Source organism: Anolis sagrei, chromosome 2, assembly GCF_037176765.1.
Source record: "Anolis sagrei isolate rAnoSag1 chromosome 2, rAnoSag1.mat, whole genome shotgun sequence".
NCBI classification, from domain to species: domain Eukaryota; kingdom Metazoa; phylum Chordata; class Lepidosauria; order Squamata; family Dactyloidae; genus Anolis; species Anolis sagrei.
In genome coordinates this window covers 158,544,083-158,566,468 of record NC_090022.1, presented here as the reverse complement: position 1 = coordinate 158,566,468, position 22,386 = coordinate 158,544,083, and the positions used below count along the sequence as shown (strand labels likewise).

General features: G+C 40.7%; 1 protein-coding gene across 2 annotated transcripts in view; it reads left to right on the top strand.

Moving 5' to 3' along the window:
* The first annotated feature begins 535 nt into the window (after positions 1–535).
* PSD3 (pleckstrin and Sec7 domain containing 3) overlaps positions 536–22,386 on the top strand; it is a 249,639-nt gene continuing 227,788 nt past the window's right edge. For both annotated transcript variants that reach the window (XM_067463981.1, XM_067463980.1), the window contains exon 1: positions 536–807. In XM_067463981.1, the coding sequence (XP_067320082.1) occupies positions 780–807 (28 nt within the window). In that variant the 5' untranslated portion in view covers positions 536–779. The remainder of the gene's footprint in view (positions 808–22,386) is intronic.

Below are 22,386 nucleotides of genomic sequence, written 5' to 3'. Positions count from 1 at the left end.
AGACATCACACTGGATTGACCTTGAAGGAGCTGGGGGTGGTGACGGCCAACAGGGAGCTCTGGCGTGGGATGGTCCATGAGGTTAGGAAGAGTTGGGAACGACTGAACGAATGAACAACAACAAATAATGAAGATGGAAAATAAAGTTGGGGCAATAACATCCCTGTTTGACACCTGATTCCACCTTAAATGGGTCACTTTGGGAACCATTGCTCTCATGTCATCATGGCCAGCTACTGGTCAAAGGACATTAACAGAATACCAAATTTGCAAACTTTGATTTTTTTTAAATACAACTGTTTGGTTTGCTCCTGACACGATAAATAAAATAAAGTGTCCAGACATGCACCGTTTGCCTCTCCCTCTTTTTTTCCTTCCACTTTCACTCTCGAGGCAGCCCGTCTTTATTAGCAGCCTCGAGACGAGCAGGAGGAACCTTTGCCCGGCGGCTGCCTTGCCTCTCATTGCACATGCGCAGAGAGAGAGAGAGAGAAAGAGAGGTTTGAGGCGCCTCTCGCGCGCATGCCCAGGAGCGGCGCGCGACCTTCCCCTCCGTCGCTCCGAGGCGGCCAGCGTGTGCGGTGCCCGGCGTGGAGTGAGAGTTGGGGCGGCGCGCGCGCGGGAGCCGGAGCCCCTGTGGTTGCCATGCCGACTCCCCGCCGCTCCTGCCGCCAGCCTCGCGAGGCCCCCGCCTGAGCCAAGGAGAGAGAAGAAGGCAACAAAGGGAAGGAGCAAAGCAGGAAAGGAGAGCGCAGCAGCAGGACTATTGTTGGCGGAGGATGGAAGATGGAAGGAAGCGATGGAGGGGTAAGGCCAGGAGGAGGAGGAGGAGGGATTTCCCCCTTTTCTCCTCTTTCTGTCAAACCTGGGAGACAGTGCCACTTTGGGGGAATAAATCAAGGGATGGATGGATGGATGAATGAATGGAGAATTAGGATATGGACACATACAGGTTGTCAATAAAGTATATCCAGGTTGATGGTCCCTTATCCAAAAGGCTTGGGACCAGAAGTGATTTGGATCTAGGAGAGAGATAGATAGATAGATAGATTCATATACTAGCCATCCCCTGTCACGCGTTGCTGTGGCCCGGACTCGTGATCTGGAAAATAAAGTAATGGGAAAGTGTTGGTTTCTAATAAAGTAATGGGAAAGTGTTGGTTTCTAAGATTTCAGCAGGGATCCCATCAGGTCCTCTGGCTTTGTTATTTTTCTTGTTAGCTGATGGCATTGCTGACTTCATCATGGCCAGCTACTGGTCAAAAAATATCAACACAATGCCACATTTGTGGGTTAAAAGTATTTCTTGTTGTTTCTTTGGGACCAGAAGTGATTTGGATCTACGAGATAGATAGATAGATAGATAGATTCATATAGTAGCCGTCCCCTGTCACGCGTTGCTGTGGCCCAGACTCGTGATCTGGAAAATAAAGTAATCGGAAAGTGTTGGTTTCTAATAAAGTAATGGGAAAGTGTTGGTTTCTAAGATTTCAGCAGGGATCCCATCAGGTCCTCTGGCTTTGTTATTTATTTTTTTTGTTAGCTGATGGCATTGCTGACTTCATCATGGCCAGCTACTGGTCAAAAATATTAACAGAATGCCACATTTGTGGGTTGTGGGTTAAAAGTATTTCTTGTTGTTTCTTTGTCAGTGTTGATGTGATTGTCTGGTTTGCCTAATCTGGAACTTGCGACATATCATTGTCCTTCTTTAGGGGTCCCTTTCAAATCTAGGATGCTATATCTCTGTGTGTGAATCGTATCTATCTCTATCTATGACTTGATGGCTCTTTGTCAGGAGGGCTTTGATTACATTTTCTTGCCCTGGTGAAAGGAGTTGGACTGGATGGCCTTAAGTATTAACTGTATTGTTATATTAACTGTATTGTTTATTTTTGTTTATTGCTTGTTGTTTTTATTATTGCTTGTTGTTTTTGATGTTATTATTTGTTATTATATGTTATGAAATTATTATTTTGTCATTTGACAACTCCTTGGGTTAGTAGGTGTCTTGTGGCCAAATTTGATGCAATTCGTCCAGTTATTTTTGAGTTATGTTAATCCAACAAACATTACATTTATATATATATAGATATAGATGAGATGACTTAGAGATGGGAGTCTAAACATGATTTTTACTGGTGTTTTGTATACACTCCATACACATAGCTCGAAGGTGATTTTACACTCCTCCCCTCAGTATATACAGATCAAGTATCTCTTGTTATAAATGTTTTGGGACCAGAAGTGGTTAGATTTAGAATTTTTTTCTTCCCATTTTGAGGGAATGTTTATGGACACGTAATAAGATGTCTTGGAAATAGCACCCAAGTCTGAACCTGATATCCATTCGTGTTTCCTCCTATACCCTTTATACATGGGCAGGAGAGACTGTGGAAATGGGACCCAAGTCTGATCATGACTTTCATTGGTGTTTTATCCACACTTCATACACATAGCCGCTATGAGTTCCCTTCGGGGTGAGAAGGGCAGCGTATAAATGTCGTAAATAAATAAATAGCCTGAAGGTGATCATAAAGACCTCCCAGTATGTATATAGTTGCCTTGAGTCCCTGAAAGTGATTTTATATACTTCCCAAAGTATGTATATATACGGGTTGGGTATCCCTTATCAGAAATACTTGGGACCAGAAGTGTTTTGGATTTAGGATCTTTTCAGGTTCTGAAATATTTGCATGTACATAGTGAGACGTCTTGGAGGTAGGAGTCTAAACATCCCTTTCGTTGATTTTTCGTATGCACTTTATGCATACAGCCTGAAGGTAATTCTATAGCCCCCTGTATACAGGTTAACTATTCCTTATCGGAAAAGTTTTTGATTTAGGAACCTTCTTCCTGATTTTGAGATATTTGCATGCATGTTATGAAGTATCTTGGAGATGGGATCCAAGTCTAAACATGACTTTGATTGGTGTTTCATATATGCTTTGTACACATAGCCTGATGGTGATAATATAGGCCTCCCAAAGTATTTACATACAGGTTGAGTATGCCTTATCTGTCTTGAGTCCCTATGTTGAGAGAAAGGCAGGATAATATTAAAGTAAATAATAATAATAATAATAATAATAATAATAATTTAAAATGTTTGCAAATACATACTGAGATCTCTTGGAGATGGGACTAAACTTGATATCCACTAGTGTTTCCTCCTATACACACAGCCTGAAAGTGAATTTATAGACTTCCCAAAGTGTGTGTTTTATGTATGCGTATACACACACACACACACCGGTTGGGTATCCCTTATCAGAAATGCTTGGGACCTGAAGTGTATTGGATTTAGGAATTTTTCAGGTTTTGAAATATTTGCATGTACATAATGAAATGTCTTGGAGGTAGGAGTCTAAACATCCCTTTCATTGGTTTTTCATATCCACTTTATGCACACAGCCTGATGGTAATTCTATAGCCCATTAGGTATAAAAGTTAATTTTTATGGCCCCCTATATGCAGGCTAACTATTCCTTATCAGAAATGTTTTTGATTTAGGACCCCCCCCCCTCCTGATTATGAGATGCACATTATGAAGTGTCTTGGAGATGAGACCCAAGTCTAAACATGACTTTCATTTGTGTTTCATACACATAGCCTGGAGGAGATCATATAGACCTCTCAAAGCATTTACATACAGGTTGAGTATCCCTTTTCTGCCTTGAATCCCTATATTGAGAGAAAAGCAGGATAAAAGTAAAGTCAATCAAAATAATAATTCTCTGAAATGTTTGCAAATACATACTGAGATGTCTTGGAGATGGGACACAAGTCCAAACATGACTCTCATTGGTGTTTTATACCCACTTCATACACATAGCCTGAAGGTGATCATATAGACCTCCCATATATAGTTTGAATATCCCTTGTCTGCCTTGAGTCCCTATATTGAAAGGAAAAATAGGATTAAATCAAAAGAATAATTCTCTGAAATGTTTGCAAATGCATTCTGTGATATCTTGGAAATGGGACCCAAGTCTAAACATGATATTTATTAGTGTTTCATATACACGTGTTTCACATAGCTTGAAGGTCATTTTATACCCCCTCCAAGTATATTTGCAAATGAGGTGTCTTGGAAATGGGATGAAATCTGCACACAAAATTCTTTGATATATGATGTATATACACACACATATATACATGTACACATATATATGATATTGACAAGCTGGAATGTGTCCATAAGAGGGTGACTAAAATGATCAAGGATCTGGAGAACAAGCCCTGTGACAAGCGGCTTAAAGAGCTGGGCATGTTTAGTCTGAAGAAGAGAAGGCTGAGAGGAGATATGATAACCATGCATAAATATGTGAGAGGAAGCCACAGGGAGGAGGGAGCAAGCTTGTTTTCTGCTTCCTTGGAGACTAGGACACAGAACAATAGCTTCAAACTACAAGAAAGGAGATTCCATCTGAATATGAGGAAGAACTTCCTGACTGTGAGAGCCGTTCAGCAGTGGAACTCTCTGCCCCGGAGTGTGGTGGAGGCTCCTTCTTTGGAAGCTTTTAAACAGAGGCTGGATGGCCATCTGTCAGGGTTGATTTGAATGCAATATTCCTGCTTCTTGGCAGGGGGTTGGACTGGATGGCCCATGAGGTCTCTTCCAAATCTCTGATTCTACTTTTGATTCAAACGAACTAGCATTTTTGCGATATATAACACCAAAAACTACACTTCCACATTTTTTTGCAACTACAGGACTACAACTAAACATCTTTTAAAATAACAGGACAAAACACAAAAATGAATCACACTAACAAACAATGCCATCGAGCAAAAAACAAAACAGATCTCACAGACACAGCCTTTTATTGGCATACACCAACAAAATCACAACACAGTCATATACAACAAGAGGAAGTCACAGATAAAAGGGAAAGCATAATTAGGAATTTCTGATCCGAAGAAGAACATTTGCAGCAGTCTGTGAGACAAACACAGACCTACAAACTTCCCACTCACTCTGATGCTTTTTTATCCCTTGTTAGTGTACTCCCTTTAAGTGATATTATATAATCACACTTCTCCTTTTAGTAACACTCTGTTAATGCATGAATCCTACAGCTACCAAATGCCCTCCTTGTTGTGAAAAGGTATATTTCTTATATGTCGTATACACTTAGCTTGAAGGTAACTCTATATTGTACACAGTGTTTGTAATACTGTTGTGCATACAACAATGTTTGTGTATACTTAACCTTCTGAAAGCAAAGGGGTCACGATCTCAGTCACTATCTGGACAGATATGGATTTTGGAGTGTTTTTTGGATTTTGAATTTCCAGATAATCAGTATATGGTTGTCACCATTTATTTAATTGTTGCATTGGGAGCTATAAAGCTGCAGCTGTTTGACATGATTGAATGTGCAAGCAAAGTCGGGCCAGCAGTAAGAGTAGGGCAAATATTTTGAATTGATTTCAACTGGTATTTTGGATTTTGTCATGCCAGATAAGAGCTGCTCAAATTCTTCAGTTTTCGGCACTTAACAGGAGCTATGGTGATTATTTGACTGCTGAATCAATACAATGATATTGAAGAACACATGTCATAATCAGGATTTAATCAAAGTCATGAATTCTATCTTTAGTTAGAATTTTATGAAAGGTATTGTTGTCCTTGTGCAGAGTCGAAGCACAGAGTTGCAAACTTGTGACACTAATTCAGTGACATTTCTATACTGTTGGAATTTTTAATCCTGTTAAGGGTATATATTCTAGGGGAAATGCAATTTTCCCTAGAATTATAATCTATTACGTGAGTATACATTTTTGGATATCCTGTAGAATGCCCCCATCTTCCACTCCCTGCCTTTGCTATTTTATTGACTTCACAACTTTTAAAAAATGTGTTTGTGTATTGGTCTCAGGGAAGTTTATTGTAGTGAGGATAAAGAGATAGAGAGAAAAATCCTTGCTTGTCATAGATGTTCATGAATTTAGCCTAATCTACCTCTCAGGATTGTTGTGAGAGGGACAATGAAGACAAGGAAGTGGGATCATGACTCCTGTACTTGAAATCCCAAGGGGGAAAGATGATACATATTTTTTTAAAAAAATCTGAATAGTATTGTGGCTGTGGACTCAGAAGTCTCCTGTTAAAATCCAATGTCTGCAGGGCAAGCTTCGGAGCTTTTGGGTTGCTGTGAGTTTTCCAGGCTGTATGGCCATGTTCCAGAAGCAATCTCTCCTGATGTTTTGCCCACATCTATGGCAGGCATCCTCAGAGGTTGTGAGGTCTGTTGGAAACTAGGCAAGTGAGGTTTATATATCTGTGGAATGTCTAGGGTGGGAGAAAAATGCCTGCCATAGATGCTGGCGAAACGTCAGGAGAGAATGCTGCTGGAACATGGCCATAGAGCCTGGAAAAGTCACAACAACCTAGTGATTCGGGCCATGAAAGTCTTCGACAATACATTTTAAAAGCTACTGAAAAATGTGGCTCAGCAGAGGATCAACCAGGGCTAGCTCTGCAAAGTTTGGAGAGTTCGATGGTATAGGAGCACCAAAGCTCTGGTTCTACCAATCTGTGATTCTTCACATTATCTTAGGCAAGTGATGAGCCCTTTCTCCTGGAGCAGATGTTTGAGGCAAGTGTGAATGTTGTAATTGGCCACCTTGATTATTGTTGAATGGCCTTGCAGCTTCAAAGACTAGCTGATTCCTGCCTGGGGGAATCCTTGGTTGGAAGGTGTTAGCTGACCCTGATGGTTTCAGTGCTAATCAAGGTGGTCAATTGCATTATTCACACTTGCCTCCAACAGACAAGAGTTCTTTCTCCCACCCTGGACATTCCACAGATATATAAACCCCACTTGTCTAATTTCCAACAGACCTCACAACCTCTGAGGATGCCTGCCACAGATGTGGGTGAAATGTCAGGAGAGAATGCTTCTGGAACATGGCCAGACGGCCCGAAAAATTCACAGCAACCCAGTGATTCCGTCCATGGAAGCCTTCGACAACACATTCAGATCTTTTCCTTTTCCATTTTATGTTAAGAGTATTTGTTGCTGTTGTGTGCCTTCATGTCATGTCTGATTTGTGGTGACCTTAAGGCAACCATATCATAGAGTTTTGTGGGGCTGAGAATGTGTGTTTTGCACAGGTCACCCAGTGAGTTTTTGTGAATAACTAGGGATTTGAACCCTGCTCTCCAGAGTTGTAGTCCAACTCTTAAACCTTTACACCATTCTGGCTCTGACTGTTAAATAAATTTAGAATTTGGTGTATCATTGTGTGAATATAGTTAAGCAGAGCTATAGGGCTGATTTCTCTTCCTCCTTAAACATTTAGTATATGTAGAAAAGAATTGTTTTGGTTTCACCGTTTACAATGAAACTGCTTCTGCAGTGAAAACAAAGTTGCAAGTTGCCATATTTTTGCATCTCATTTGCTGTGGTTGTACCTGCCACTTCCTCCATGTTTTGGTTGTTTCGCAACGTTGTCTCTAGTTTTGTTTTACCCAATTACCCAGGAGGAAATCCTACGACACTCAATTAGATTTTTAATTAGGTTTATACAACATTCCCCTCTTAATGAGAGTAGGAACCACTTTGGGCAGCACCTGGGCTCCTGATACGTTTTGCATAACACCTAGACTTTTAGCCCCTTATTAACTTTGATGCACTGAGCACAACAAAGCAGACAGCCCTTCATCCTAGTGTTTGTGTGCATTCGGGTCGAACAGCTTATTAATTAATTAATTAACTTCATTTGTGTGCCATCGTTTCTCCAAGATCAAGGCTCATTTGCTTGCAGGCCTTTGTTCCATATGGTCTCTCCCTCCCTCCCCTCTTTTGGTTGAGAGCATCCATCTGTCTCTATTCTATAAGCAAAAGGGGGTGGGTCTAGTAATGGCTTGGATCCTATGTTTTGTTTTAAAGATCAGGCTCAATGTCATGCATTGGAAGTGATGAAGTCCCAGCGATAAGATCCAGAATGCCTTAAAACGCAGTTTTTTCATTGCTGAAAATGAAAGAAGACTTTGTTTGGTTTTTACCAATGGCAAATCATATAGTGAAGCTGATAGAAAACTCCCCTCTGAGAACAGCACGTGGGAATGATTCATTGATTTCGGAAGCAATGGATATTGGGACAAAAGTCTAGAGTCCCATTCAACTGGCTGAATAGCGAGCTTCCGAAGATCCAAGGACTCCTTAGCTCATTTTGGAATCAAGTGAAGTAAGAGAGAACCATTGTGATGGAGTGGTATAACTCTCTAGAGATCATGCTTTGGTCCCATGGAAACCCCGGGGATCACTTTGGGCAAGTCAGCCTTAGAATAAAGCATTGGCAAACCCCCTCTGTGCAAACTGGACCAAGAAACCCTATGATAAATTTGCCTTAAGGTTGCCATTAGTTGGAAATGTTTTGACGGGAAACAACAGCATCAGCAACAACAAAGTAATACATATTTCTGTTAATTATGGGCAAGTTAGACATAATTTTTTTTCTTTTAATACTTATGTGTTGTTGGGTAATTCCATGCTTATGTTGCTGTTACTGTTACAGTTACTGTTATTTTTTGTTCATGTTGTGACTCTGTGTGTTTTGATGTTGTTGCTTGGAAACCACCCTGAGTCCCCCCGGGGAGATAGAGCAGTATATAAATAAAGTATTATTATTATTATTTGAAACACAACAAGATGAGTCCACATCAGACACCCTGCTGGCTGTTGAATTGGATCACACGCCGGACACTTCCCAAGTGTCTAGGACTGTGTGATGTATCGGCGAATAATGCCTGCAGATCCCAGTAAGGTGGCCTTCTGCAGCTGGCAGATGGTAATTTTATCAGCGCCAATTGTGTTTAAGTGCAGGCCAAGGTCTTTAGGCACTGCACCCAGTGTGCCGATCACCACTGGGACCACCTTGACTGGCTTGTGCCAGAGTCTTTGCAGTTCGATCTTTAAATCCTCATATCGCGTCAGCTTTTTCAGTTGTTTCTCTTCAATCCTGCTGTCACCTAGGATTGCAACATCAACGATCCATACTTTGTTTTTTAACATGATTGTGAGGTCAGAGTATTATGCTCCAAAACTCTGTCTGTCTGAACCCGGAAGTCCCAGAGGAGCTTGCCATGTTCATTCTCTGTAACTTTTTCCCACTTGTGATCCCACCAGTTCTTTGTTGCAGGCAGATGGTATTTGTGGCACAAGTTCCAGTGAATCATCTGAGCAACAGCGTTATGCCTCTGCTTGTAGTCTGTCTGCGCGATCTTCTTGCAGCAGCTGAAAATGTGATGTATTGTTTCATCTGCTTCCTTGCAGAGTCTACATTTGGGATCTGTTGTCGACTTTTCAGTTCTGGCTATGATGGCATTGGTTCAAATGGCTTGTTCTTTTTGTTCTTCTTGTTCTTCTTGTTCTTCTTCTTCTTCTTCTTCTTCTTCTTATTATTATTATTATTAGTTAGTGGATTTAGAGGGCAATTTACTGTTCAACCCAATCTACCAAGGTCTACACAGACCTTAATAATAAAAAAACTGCAGCTAGCTAGAAATCTGTTTTTGGGTTGCCAAAAAAAAACGCTTATATGTGTATGTGTGTGGACATGACGTGTTGTGTTTACGGGGGTCTTCCAAGCATGCAACCTGCCCTGCCTTTATTGAAAATAGAAGGGTGTTGGGGGCCATAAACTCACATGTGGAGGGGAAAGTAGCCCATTGACCATTTGCTGTCCACCCTTGATCTAAATGCCCCCCATGGAAAGGCCATTAAGTCCAGAATTTAAAATTAGATAACAGTGCCATCTGCTCCCATGAATAATGCAGGTCTGTCATCCCGAGGAAGGATGCTGCTCATTCCATTGGGATTTTATGGCCCCTTTTGTGAGTCGATTGTATTTGTAGTTCTTTCTTTTAAGGAGAAAAAGGGAAAAACTCACAGGCAGCTTTCTACAGTATCTTCTTGTCTAACTAGGATGCTGTACCCAGCACTGTCTAAGATTTACTGCACTAAACAGCAGTGTATTTTGGCCTGCTGATGTGTGCCCAGATATTGTGCATGCATTAGCAGCATGTGGCTCTCTAATGCATGTGTGTCTGTCACATAAATGAAGTGAAGAGCAATGAGGCTAAGTGCTATGAAACATTACAGTGGTGTAAAGGATGACGTGACCGAATTTGTACTAGTCATGGCTACCATATCTTGTTTTTGTTTTTGTTTCCAGTTCCATGTTTGTGTCCACTGATGCATCTTTAGCAGAAGTAACTCATAAGTAGACTAGTAATCATAGTTGGAGGTATATTTTCAGTTTCCAAAGAAAGAATATCTCATGGTATGGAAGCATATTCCAAATGGGTTTCCCCCAATTGCTGATCAAAAGGAACAAAAAATAATAATTGGAGCTCCTCCTTTTTCGCAGGTGGCCTAGTTTTGGCTCCAACCCTGTTAGTGTTCATCACTTGAGCTGCCTATTCAAAGTGATATATATGGCAGTTCCAGGGCTGATCAAAAGAGGCTTGTCAAGGTGAGCTAGCAAGTTTATGGCAGACTTATAGACTTATAGATTTCCCACTTGGCTGCTCATTTTCATGTAAAGCGATCCAATGCGTGTTTATCGAGCAGGCTTTTCTACTTGCTAGGCATGCTTAAGGTTGGTGTGATGTCACCATTGCAAATTCCCTGGCAGTATCCTTGGGCTGTATTTTGCACATGATTTCATCTGAGCACTAAATATTAAGTGATTGTGATGTTTGGTTGAGGTAAGCACATTTGACAGAGGGCGGGATTGTAACCTTTATGTGCCACTCCTATGAATTGATGCTCTTGGAAGTGACTCCCATGTAATGTGAAAACATTGCCCTGCTTACAGATAGTAATCCAGTCTCATTCCTTTATGAATGATGCTTTGCCTGGATATACACTGCCCTATGTCCTATCCCAGATTATCTACTTTAAACTGGATCATCCGGAGTTTTGGAGTTGGGTGCCATTTCTATGCAGATGACACACAACTCTACTACTCTTTTCCACCTAACTCCAAGGAAGCCCCTCGAGTGCTAGACGAGTGCCTGACCACTGTGGCTGTCTAGATGAGGACAAACAAGCTGAAGATTAATCCCGACAAGACAGAGGTCCTCCTGGTCGATTGTAAACCAGACCGGGGTATAGGTTGGCAACCTGTGCTGGACGGGGTTGCACTCCCCCTGAAGTCACAGGTCCACAGTTTGGGGGTCCTCCTGGATTCGCTCAGGCGTCGGTGGTGGCCAGGAGGGCCTTTGCACAATTAAAACTCGTGTGCCAGCTGCGACCGTACCTTGGGAAGGCGGATCTGGCCAAAGTGGTCCATGCCTTAGTCACCTCTAGACTGGATTACTGCAATGCACTCTATGTGGGGCTGCCCTTGAAAACGGCCCGGAAATTTCAGATGATCCAACGGGCGGCAGCCAGGTTGTTAACTGGGGCCCCTTACAGGGAGCGGTCAACTCTCCTGATCAAGGCGCTCCACTGGCTGCCATTCATTTACCGGACCCAATTCAAGGTGCAGGTTCTTACCTACAAAGCCCTGAATGGTTTGGGACCCGCCTACCTGCGTGACCGCATCTCTGTATACGAACCACACGATCCCTTCGATCATCTGGAGAGGCCCTGCTCTCGATCCCACCAGCATCGCAGGCGTGATTGGTGGGGACGAGAGAGAGGGCCTTTTTGGTGGTGGCCCCCCGACTCTGGAACTCACTCCCTAAAGACATCAGACAGGCCCCAACTTTGGCAGTCTTTAGGAGGAGCTTGAAGACGTGGTTGTTCCAGTGTCCCTTCCTGGAATAATTGATTCCATAGCACTTTGTCCTCCAAAGCACTTTACATTTTTTAGGTCGGCTTGTATGCCCTTCCACAAATGCCACTATCACCTTCTTGTCCATGTCCCAGCATTACTTCCAATTTTAATTTTACATTTGGCCTTCCCACTGTTTTAATTGTGTGTTGTCTTATTGATAATGTTGTATATTTTATTGTCTATGTTTTATTTTAATTTGCTTGTACTGTTGTTATTGCTTGTATTGTTGTATTCGGGCTCGGCCTCATGTAAGCCGCACCGAGTCCCTTGGGGAGATGGTAGCAGGGTACAAATAAAGTGATGTTATTATTATTATTATTATTATTATTATTATCATACGCATCTGCACTGCCCGATAATCTGGGATAAGTAGATAACACATGTAACACGATTTTTGTTCCTGGATTATAAATGCCATTTCCTAATTGGTTTTATCATCAAAATATGAAAAATGTTTATTAAAGTACAAAAACTTTGTTTTCGCGGGATATCCTGCAGCGCATTTTGTTCTAATTTTTCAGTGAATATCTCATAGATTCTCAATTAATTCAGCATAGTTTGTGGCAGCCACAAGAAAATGAAGTTTCTGGATTATACCATTATTTTAAAAGTAAGTACTGCACAAATAAACAGGAAAGAACACTTTCAAACTAGGAAAATATTTTTTTTCAAATTTTGTTACATAGTGTAATCTGGGATCATATCCTGAGATACAGGTCAGTGTAGATTCAGCTTTAGTCTTATATCCACTTGGACCAAATGCTAAAGCCAGTAGGCTTTTGTCTTAAGCTATTTGACTGATTGCATCTCCTCTTACAAACCAGCTTGGGCACTGCGGTCATTGGAGGAGGCCCTACTCTCAGTCCCACCCTCATCTCAAGCATGGCTGGTGGGAATGAGAGAGAGGGCCTTCTCCATGGTTGCCCCCCACCTCTGGAACTTCCTTCTTTAGGAAATAAAGCTGCCCCCCTCTTCTCCTTTAAAAAACAACTGAAAAACTATTTCTGCTCCCTTAAATATGGAGAGGAGGAGGAATAGATGGTTGAGAGATCACTGCTGGGCCTCTGGTTGAGAACTTTATGTATTCGGGTTTTTCTTGTCCACACCTCATTTGACCACATAACCAGCCCATATTGTTTTGTGAACCCTTGCTGGCTGTTGTACACTAATGTGGGTGTTTTGTTTAGATTTATGTTATCATAGAATTTTGTCTGATTATGTGTAGTTTAATTTATTGATGTCAGGTTTAATTTACTGATGTTAGGTCTTAATTTAATGTTAGGCTTGAAGGTTACTTTTATATGAGGGCGGAATACAAATAAAGTTTATTTATTATTATTATTATTATTATTATTATTATTATTATTATTATTATTAAGTCAATGGCAGAAGCAAAATATTGCAACCAACTGCACTTTTTCTTGCTGAGACCGCATTGTCTTGCCTAAAAATGCTTCCTGCTTGTGGCTAGAAGATCTTCATAAAACTATTTGACAGCACAGGAAGTTGCTAAGCAGGGCGGCCAGAACACAGCGTCTTGAGGTTTTGAATGACTTCAGAGTTTCATGAACGTTTAAGTGAAAAACCAGATTTCAGTCCATGTCCAGCTTCTTGCGCATACTGAATGTGGCTGCAGATCATCTGGTGGAAGGAAATAGTGGAAAGCAGTATCAAAAAGCCTTTTCTGATACAGCATAAGCTTTCACATCGAGCAGTATAACAACAGCACAGGATTGCATAAGACTGTTTGTTTTGTGGGCAGGCAAGCCAATTTGAAAAACACTCATTGGGCATCTTCAGTGCTAAGTAAACTTCCTGTTTCTCAGCATCACTTGGAGCCATGCCTCATTCTTTGTTTGTTTGTTTGTTTGTTTGTTTTATCTGTCCTCTTTTGCACCAACACTAATACTGGTTAAGGTAGCCATGTTACACATTACTAAAACAAGGGAAATGTGTCACAAGACAAGGGAAGAGAAGAGGACCTAGTTATGTATAAAGTTTGCATATGCTAATTTATATGTATATATTCAAATAAAGAAATTCTATACTTTAATAGAAATACAATACAGATTACCATGTTGGGAAGGCTCTGTCAGATAAGAGCTGAAGGGCAGCTATTCTTTATAGGTTTTTATCTTTGACGTAGATTGGATATGTTGTCGAAGGCTTTTATGGCCAGAATCACTGGGTTGTATTGTTGAAGGCTTTCATGGCTGGAATCACTGGGTTGTTGTAGGTTTTTTCGGGCTATGTGGCCATGTTCATTTTCTCCTGACGTTTCGCCTGCATCTATGGCAAGCATCCTCAGAGGTAATGAGGTTGTTCTGAGTTTTCCAGGCTGTATAGCCATGTTCCAGAAGCATTCTATGGCAGGCACCCTCAGAAATTGTAAGGTCTGTTGGAAACTAGGCAAGTGAGGTTTATATATTGGGCCACCATTAGGCCTCTCATAAACCCCACCTGCCTACTTTCCAATAGACCTCACAACCTCTGAGGATGCCTGCCATTGATAAGGTCTTCCAAGTGTTTTGGATTTTGACTCCAGACTCTTGTATCACTGATCCTCAAACTCTAAGATTTTTTTGGATTTTGTGACCATTCACCTTGCTAGATGGAACTTCTAAAAGTTCAAGTCCAATACATCCATTGTATTAGTCCATTTCCCATTTGCTTGTCACTAGTTGGATGGCCATGTCTCTGATTGGCCCCAAGTTCCTGAGCATTGGCTGTCCTGTTTGGGATCTTTGAGCGTTACAGTCTATAAGGCCCAAAAATTGAGAAGTGCTGCCCTACTTCATAGAAAACAATCTTTTCTTTGAAATGATATTTTATTTAACATTTAGAAAACCCAAGGTTGAAGACAAACGGTTTTGTGTAGGGCTGGGGATTGTGTGGTTAGACAACTGTCCTGATGAGTAGTTATCAACAATTGTGGGCAGACAACTTGTAGAGGGCCACAGGTCTTCATCCTAGTCTGTCTCTCGTTTTGCAAGTGGAACATATTAAGGGGCCCATATCATGCAATCCGGTGGCACAGTGGGTTAAAGTGCTGAGCTGCTAAACTAGTTGACCAAAAGGTTGCAAGTTCAAATACGGAGAGCGGCGTGAACTTCTGCTGTCAGCCCCAGCTTCTGTCAACCTAGCAGTTCGAAAACATGAAATGTGAGTAGATCAGTAGGTACCGCTCCAGTGGGAAGGTAATAGTGCTCCCTGCAGTCATGCCGGCCAAACGACCTTAGAGGTGACTATGGACAACGCCGGTTCTTCAGCTTAGAAATGGAGATGAGCACCAACCCCCCGTGTTGGACACGACTGGATTTAATGTCAGGGGAAAACCTTTACCTTTATCTTTATCATGCAATCAGAAATATAAACATGAGTCACACTGAGTTATATAAGGAGGTGGATATAAGATCCCAGAGTAAGACTGGAATTTTATGGTTTAGTCCTAACTAAAGTAGACTCATTGAGTCAACAGTTGAATTGTGATTCTTTTTTAATGCAAATCCCACTAATTCCATGACTCCAATACCTGTCCAAAAATATCTCCATGGCTTTCCAATACCTGTCCAAAAATATCTCCTTTTATGAACCAGTTCGTAGATTAAGATCTTCTGGGGAGGTCCTGTTCTCTGCCCCACCGGCCTCAAAGGTGCTGCTGGTGGGGATGAGGGACAGGGCCTTCTCGGTGGTGGCCCCGTGGCTTTGCAACTCCCTTCCCAATGAGATCAGGTGGGCCCCCTCCCTCCTGACCTAAAAACCTGGCTGTGGAACCAAGCGTTCGGCCCATCATAGGAATATTTAAAGTTGAAAGTTCAGTGACACAGGACTGTTTATGGACAACGGCTATGTGTTTGTGTGATATGTGATGTTATTTTTATGTGATATGTTTAATAATGTTTAATGTTTTATCAGGGGAGGGTCAATTTTGATGTTTTATACTTCTTTTTTTTTACCAATGGTATTTGTTGCCTTTACTGTGAACCTCTGTGAGTCCCCTTTGGAGTTGAGAAGGGTGGTATATAAATACCACAAACAAACAAACAAACAAACAAACAAATATGATCTCAGCTCTTTTCTGAAATAAAGGTTAAGTTGCAGGTGCTAATCAGATTTATAAAACTTTTGAAACACAAGGATTTAATGGTAGTTGCAAGTGTCCATTAATGTCCTTTTCTCACACTGTGTAAATTAAACAGAGACATTCTGTACTCTTCTTTTAATAGTATTGTCTTTTACAACTTTAGATAGATTGTCCTCATTTTCTTTTGAGCTTATCTCAATTATCCAAATAAATCTCGTTGTGCTGGTTTGTTTGCCGTTGAGGTGGGGAATCGCTTTGTAGCTAATAATTACTGAGATAGCAGGCAATTGGGGTTTGGAGCAGGACAGTGTGAAGATTGGAAAGAACCAGTATATTAGGGGTGGACTGGTATGGTATATTCGCTTGAACTTTGAGAGTCAAATAAATCTCCTTGAATAAGAGCCTCTAAAATATTTAATATATTGTATATTGTGAACATTTAATTACAGCATGTATTTATATTTCAACAACACATCAAAGCCTATATCACCCTGACCTCACATACACTGTAAACAAGAAATGGGAAAGGTTATGCAGATGCAGAACTAGCCAGAGTCTTTGAATTATGTTCTGCTCTCTACTTATAACTTGCTTTCATGGCCCGGTTCTTCTTCTTTCATTGTGCTGAGGTTTCACAAATCTACTGCTGCAGCTGTGACTATTGATATGACTACTACAATTACTACCAGAAATACGGAAACGAGAGGGGTTGCACATTCGAGACTGGGGAGAGTATAGTAAGCTGGATAATATATGAAGTTATCACATTTTCCCTCATTCATTCTCTCCCTAATATCATTTGGAAAAGAACTTTGGTTCCCCTTCCCCTAGTGCAAGAATGTGATAACACTTTTGGGTTGAGGGCTGAATTCAGTGTAAAAAGAAGGGCTTTTGTGTGTATGGGGTTTATGGCCATGGTGGTCCACACCTTAGTTACATCAAGAATGGACTACTGCAATGCGCTTTATGTGGGGCTGCTTTTGAAGACTGCTCGGAAACTGCAGTTAGTGCAAAGATCAGCAGCCAGATTACTAACAGGCTAATTATAGGGAGCATACCATGCCCCTATTAAAGCAGCTCCACTGGCTGCTGACAAGTTTCCGGGCCCAATTCAAAGTGCAGGTTATTACCTATAAAGCTCTATATCAGTGTTTCTCAACCTGTGGGTCCCCAGATGTTTTGGCCTTCAACTCCCAGAAATCCTAACAGCTGGTAAACTGGCTGGGATTTCTGGGAGTTGTAGGCCAAAACACCTGGGGACCCACAGTTGAGAACCACTGCCCTATACGCTTCAGGTCCAACGTATCTCTGAGACCGCATCTCCTTCTATGAACCGGCACAGGTCTGCAAGGGAGGCCCTTCTCTCAGTCCCACTGCCGTCTCAAGGCCAGTTGGTGGGGATGAGAGAGAGGGCCTTCTTGGTGGTGGCATCCTGGCTCTGGAATGCCCTCCTAGAGAGATTAGGTTAGCCCGTACTCTCTAAGGTTTTCCGGTCAAATCTAAAAATATGGTTCTTTAACCAGTCCTTTGACCATGATTAGAATTTTAATTGTTAAATTTGAGCACCTAGTGATTTGCTTCACTTTGACACTTATGAGACTGATACTTGAATACAGCTTATTTTATTCCTGCAGTCACTGCAGCATTTCATGGAATTTTAAATCAATAAGGGTTTATGTCATGTTTTATGTAAAATTTGTTGTGTAAACTTATATTGTTTTATAACAGCGTTTCTTAACCTGGGGGGGTCACAAGTGGGTGTCAGAAGGGTCACCAAAAACCATCAGAAAACACAGTATTTTCTGTTGGTCATGGGAGTTCTGTGTGGGAAGTTTGTCCCCATACAATCATTGGTGACTTTCAGAATGCTCTTTGATTGTAAGTGAACTATATAAATCTGAGCAACTACAATTCCCAAATGTAAAGGTCTTATTTTTTCAAACTTCACATTTGGACATATTGAGTATTCGTGCCAAGTTTGGTCCATATCCATCATAGTTTGAGTCCACAGTGCTCTCTGGATGTAGGTGAACTACAACTCCAAAACTTGCGGTCAGTACTCACCAAATCCAGTATTTTCTGTTGTCATGGGAGTTCTATGTCCCAAGTTTGGTTCAATTCCATTGTTGGTGGAGTTCAGAATTCTCTTTGATTTTAGGTTAACTATAAATCCTAGCAACTACAACTCCCAAATGACAACAGAAAATGCTGATTTTTCCTTCCATTTTCCCCAGCAACATTGTCTTCTCCAAGCTTTCCTGTCTCCTCATTATGTGGCCAAAGTATTCAACTTTGGCTCTAATATCCTTCCCTCCAATGAACAGTCTGGCTTTGTTTTCTGAAGTATGGACCGGTTGGATCTTCTTGCAGTCCAAGGCACTCTCAGAACTTTCCTCCAGCACATACACACACATATATACACAAATATACACACACATATATACACACATAAAACACATATATACAGACTGGGCCACAGCAATGCGTGGCAGGGGACAGCTAGTTAATTCATATTTCATATACAACTTACACAAATAGTCTAAAGCTATTTTTATACATAATATTTCTGAGAGTTTTGTTTGTGAAACACATTGAATTGTCAGAAACCAGAGATCTCACTATCTCAGCCACCCATGTGGACAATTTTGGAGTATTTCAGAACTCTGGATACGGAATGCTCAACCTGTATATGGTTGTCATTATTTATTTATTCTTTGGGAGCTATACATTTCCTGCTTTGTGGCATGATGGAATGTGCAAGCAGAGCTGGGCCAGCAGTAAGAGTCTGGCTAATATTGTGAACTAATTTAAAACTATCCCCTGGGAAAGACTGAGAGAACGCAGAAGTGTCTCTGTTGTGACAGAAGCAGGGCTCACCTAAGACATTTTGCCTCCAGGGCAGAGCAGTAAATGGTACCCCCCACTGACTGAAGTCAACGTATATAGTACCCAAAGCCAGCCAATTTATTTTGGCACATGCAGTGGAAAATCAGACAAGGACCTCTATGTCTATTTTGGTAGCAAAAATTCAATAACCGTACATTAAAATAGCGAACAGTTTGCTGCCCTTTTGTAACATCCAAAATTGGCTACCTGAGGTTACTGCTCCATTCTGACTAATTGATAGAGTTGGCAAATGCACAGAGGGTAGTAAGATTCACGGCTTGAGATGGCTGGAAACTTATCACACATTTTTTCGTGGCTTTCCTGTGTGAGCCGGAGCCTAGTCGAATTTGTATAGACCTTGCCTTTGCACCAGTATTCATAAAATAGAAGCCACAAAAAATACACCAAGTCTTCTCTCAGGCTCACTACATGGATATGTATCATAGGATGTGAAATAGCCAGGCAAGGTTGTTTCTATATTAATAATGGTAGATTTTATTACCTACAAGCTCCTGGACAATATATCATATTTTCAAAACTCTCCTAAATTGCTAAATCGGAATAACTATACTTATTTATTAGTCCCCCCCCCTCCCCCATCTAACTGGGCCAATATAAGATTTTTTGTTGGGGGGGGGGGGGGGCTGTCTGATCTGTTTTTGGGATCATTTAGGATCATAGTACAATCACTGTATCAGTGAGTGTTGGAAATAGTAACCTTCTACAAGCCTATGCTAGTTATTTGTTATGTATATTATTCAGATTGCTTACTATATTGTATATGTGTGCATTGGTATGCAGCTTTCCTTAACTCTATGTTGTGGGAGGGACTACAGACTATGTGACCAGATCTGGGACTGTTCAGATCGCAGACTTTGGACTGTTAATTATAAGAAAGATGCCCTGTGTTATTTGCACAGAGAAACAACTTCAAACCTATCTGTAATTGGATTGATAAGCAATGTACCTGTATGCTGAGTACATGAAGGTTGTGAGTAAACCAAATATGTTATTCTTTTAACCAAGACTATTAACTACGACTATTAATAATAATACTAATACTAATAATAGTATATTATAATTATATATTTATATTACATGTAATATTCTAATAATATTACGATGTAGTGGTATGGTGCAATACAGCAATGTTTAATGCTGATATTGTACTATGCTAATAATATAATATATTGTATGTTATATATACCTTGTAAGCCTCTCTGAGTCCCCTTCAGTGTGAGAAGGGCGGCATATAAATGTCATAAATAAATAATAAATAAATAATAAGACTACATATTTTTGTCTATTGAGAGCATGATTTAAACCAGGGGTCCTCAAACTTTTTAAACAGAGGGCCAGGTCACAGTCCCACAAACTGTTGGAGGGCTGGATTTTAATTTGAAAAAGACAAAACATGAATGAATTCCTATGCACAGTGAACATATCTTATTTGTAGTGCAATAAACACTTAAAAACAATACAGTGGGAAGTGCTTTTGGCTGATGAGATAGGATTTTTGTTGCTGTTGTTGTGGCTTTCAAGTCATTTCAAATTTAGGTTGACCCTGAGCGAGGGCCAGGTAAATGACCTTGGAGGGCTGTATCCAGCCCTCGGGCCTTAGTTTGAGGACCCCTGATTTAAACCAAGATGTTTTAAGGGAGAGTAGATGTTTTTAGGCAACTGAAATAACACTTCTGAAGATCTGTTATATATTTTGTGCATTGGCATAATCTTTGTTCCTAATAGTTCAGAGAGATAACTAGTATATCAGTCTAACAACTGAGAAACCTAAGTTGCTTTGCATGAATACTAGTGGATATTTATCACTAAGGAGAAGATTCACTCAAGCAAGTATTTAACTCTTCTCTGGAAGATCATACTTTACAAAAGGGTTATGATTATTCAAATAGTGTGAATGCCAATTATTCTCTAATATGGTCACATTTCCAATAGGGATTTCTGTTTTTTCAAAAGGTTATGATCTCTAAAAGATTATGCCTTCCCAATAGTGTGACCAGTATCCCCTGTCTCATTTATCCATGCCAGAAAAATTGTATCATTTCTAGGCATTTTCTAGGTCCCTCAACATGACTATATGGAATTCCTAGACCACAAGTCTATCATTTCAATAGCGGTCACTGTTATCCATGCTTTTGCATGTTCATGTGAAGCTTGAGAACATATCACACATGGAACAAATCCTCTAAGTATTATGTGCCTTCAAGTTATCACAGACTTATGGCAACCCTATCATAGCATTTTTGGAAGGGTGTGCTCTGGTATTGCTTCCAAATTGTGAAATGTTTTCCTTATTGATTTCCCACCCTCTCTGCTTTTCAATAAAGAGTTCAACACAACTTCTCGGACCATTAAATTGCTGTTAGTAGCAATTATCATCAATCTCTGACTAGATTTTAAATGATTTTCATTCTGCAGATTAATTGCATTTCAAAATAACTTCTGTATGTCTTCATGGATATTTTTGTCCTTGCATTAGGCATGGATAATAAAATCCGAAGATGCCTGACACATTATAGGCAATTAAAATCTCAAAATGAATGTTACCTTAAAAAAATATTTTGGAATATTTTCAAGCCTTAGATTAGGCCTGAACAATTTGTGGCTCTCCAGGCGTTTGGAATTCCAGCTCCCAGAAGTCTTAACCAGCTTGTTCAATGGTCAGGAATTATAGAATCTGACGTCCAAAACACCTGGAAGATCACAAGTTGTGCAGTCCTGCCCTAGATAGTTGAATCTGTGGATGCAGAATTAGTAGATACAGAGGGCTGACTGTAGTTAAATCTGTTTTGCTTACATTTGCAAGCCACCTTGAATTCCATCTGAGGGAAAGGGTGGGATATAATAAATGAATTATAATAAAAATGACAGCAACAATTATTATTATTATTGTTATTATTATTGTGTTTTGATCTTGGAAATTTGTTTTTATTGTTAACTAGCCATCCCCTGCCACGCGTTGCTGTGGCCCAGTCTGGTGATCTGGAAAATAAAGTACCATAATGAGAAAGTATTGGTTTCTAATATATGTCATGTCTTTATGCTTGTGGGCAAACAGTATTTCTTGCTGTTTCTTTGTCAGTGTTGATGTGGAGATTGCCTGGTTTGCCTACTCTGGAACAGGCAACATATCATTGTCCTTCTTTAGGGGTCCCTTTCAAATCTATGATACTATGTGTGTGTGTGTGTGTGTGTGAATCAGATATATCTATCTATATCTATGACTGGATGGCTCTTTGTCAGGAGGGTTTTGATTATGTTTTCTTGCCTTGGTGAAGGGAGTTTGACTGGATGGCCTTAAGTATTTTCTGTTGGTCATGTGGGTTCTGTGTGGGAAGTTTGCCCCAATTCTGTCATTGGTGGGGTTCAGAATGCTCTTTGATTGTAGGTGAACTATAAATCCCAGCAACTGCAACTCCCGAATGCCCAAACTCTACCAGTGTTCACATTTGGGCATATTGAGTATTCGTGTAGAGTTTGGTCCAGATCCATCATTGTTCGAGTCCACAGTGCTCTCTGGATGTAGGTGAACTACAACTCCAAAACCAAAGGACACTGCCCATCAAACCCTTCCAGTATTTTCTGTTGGTCATGGGAGT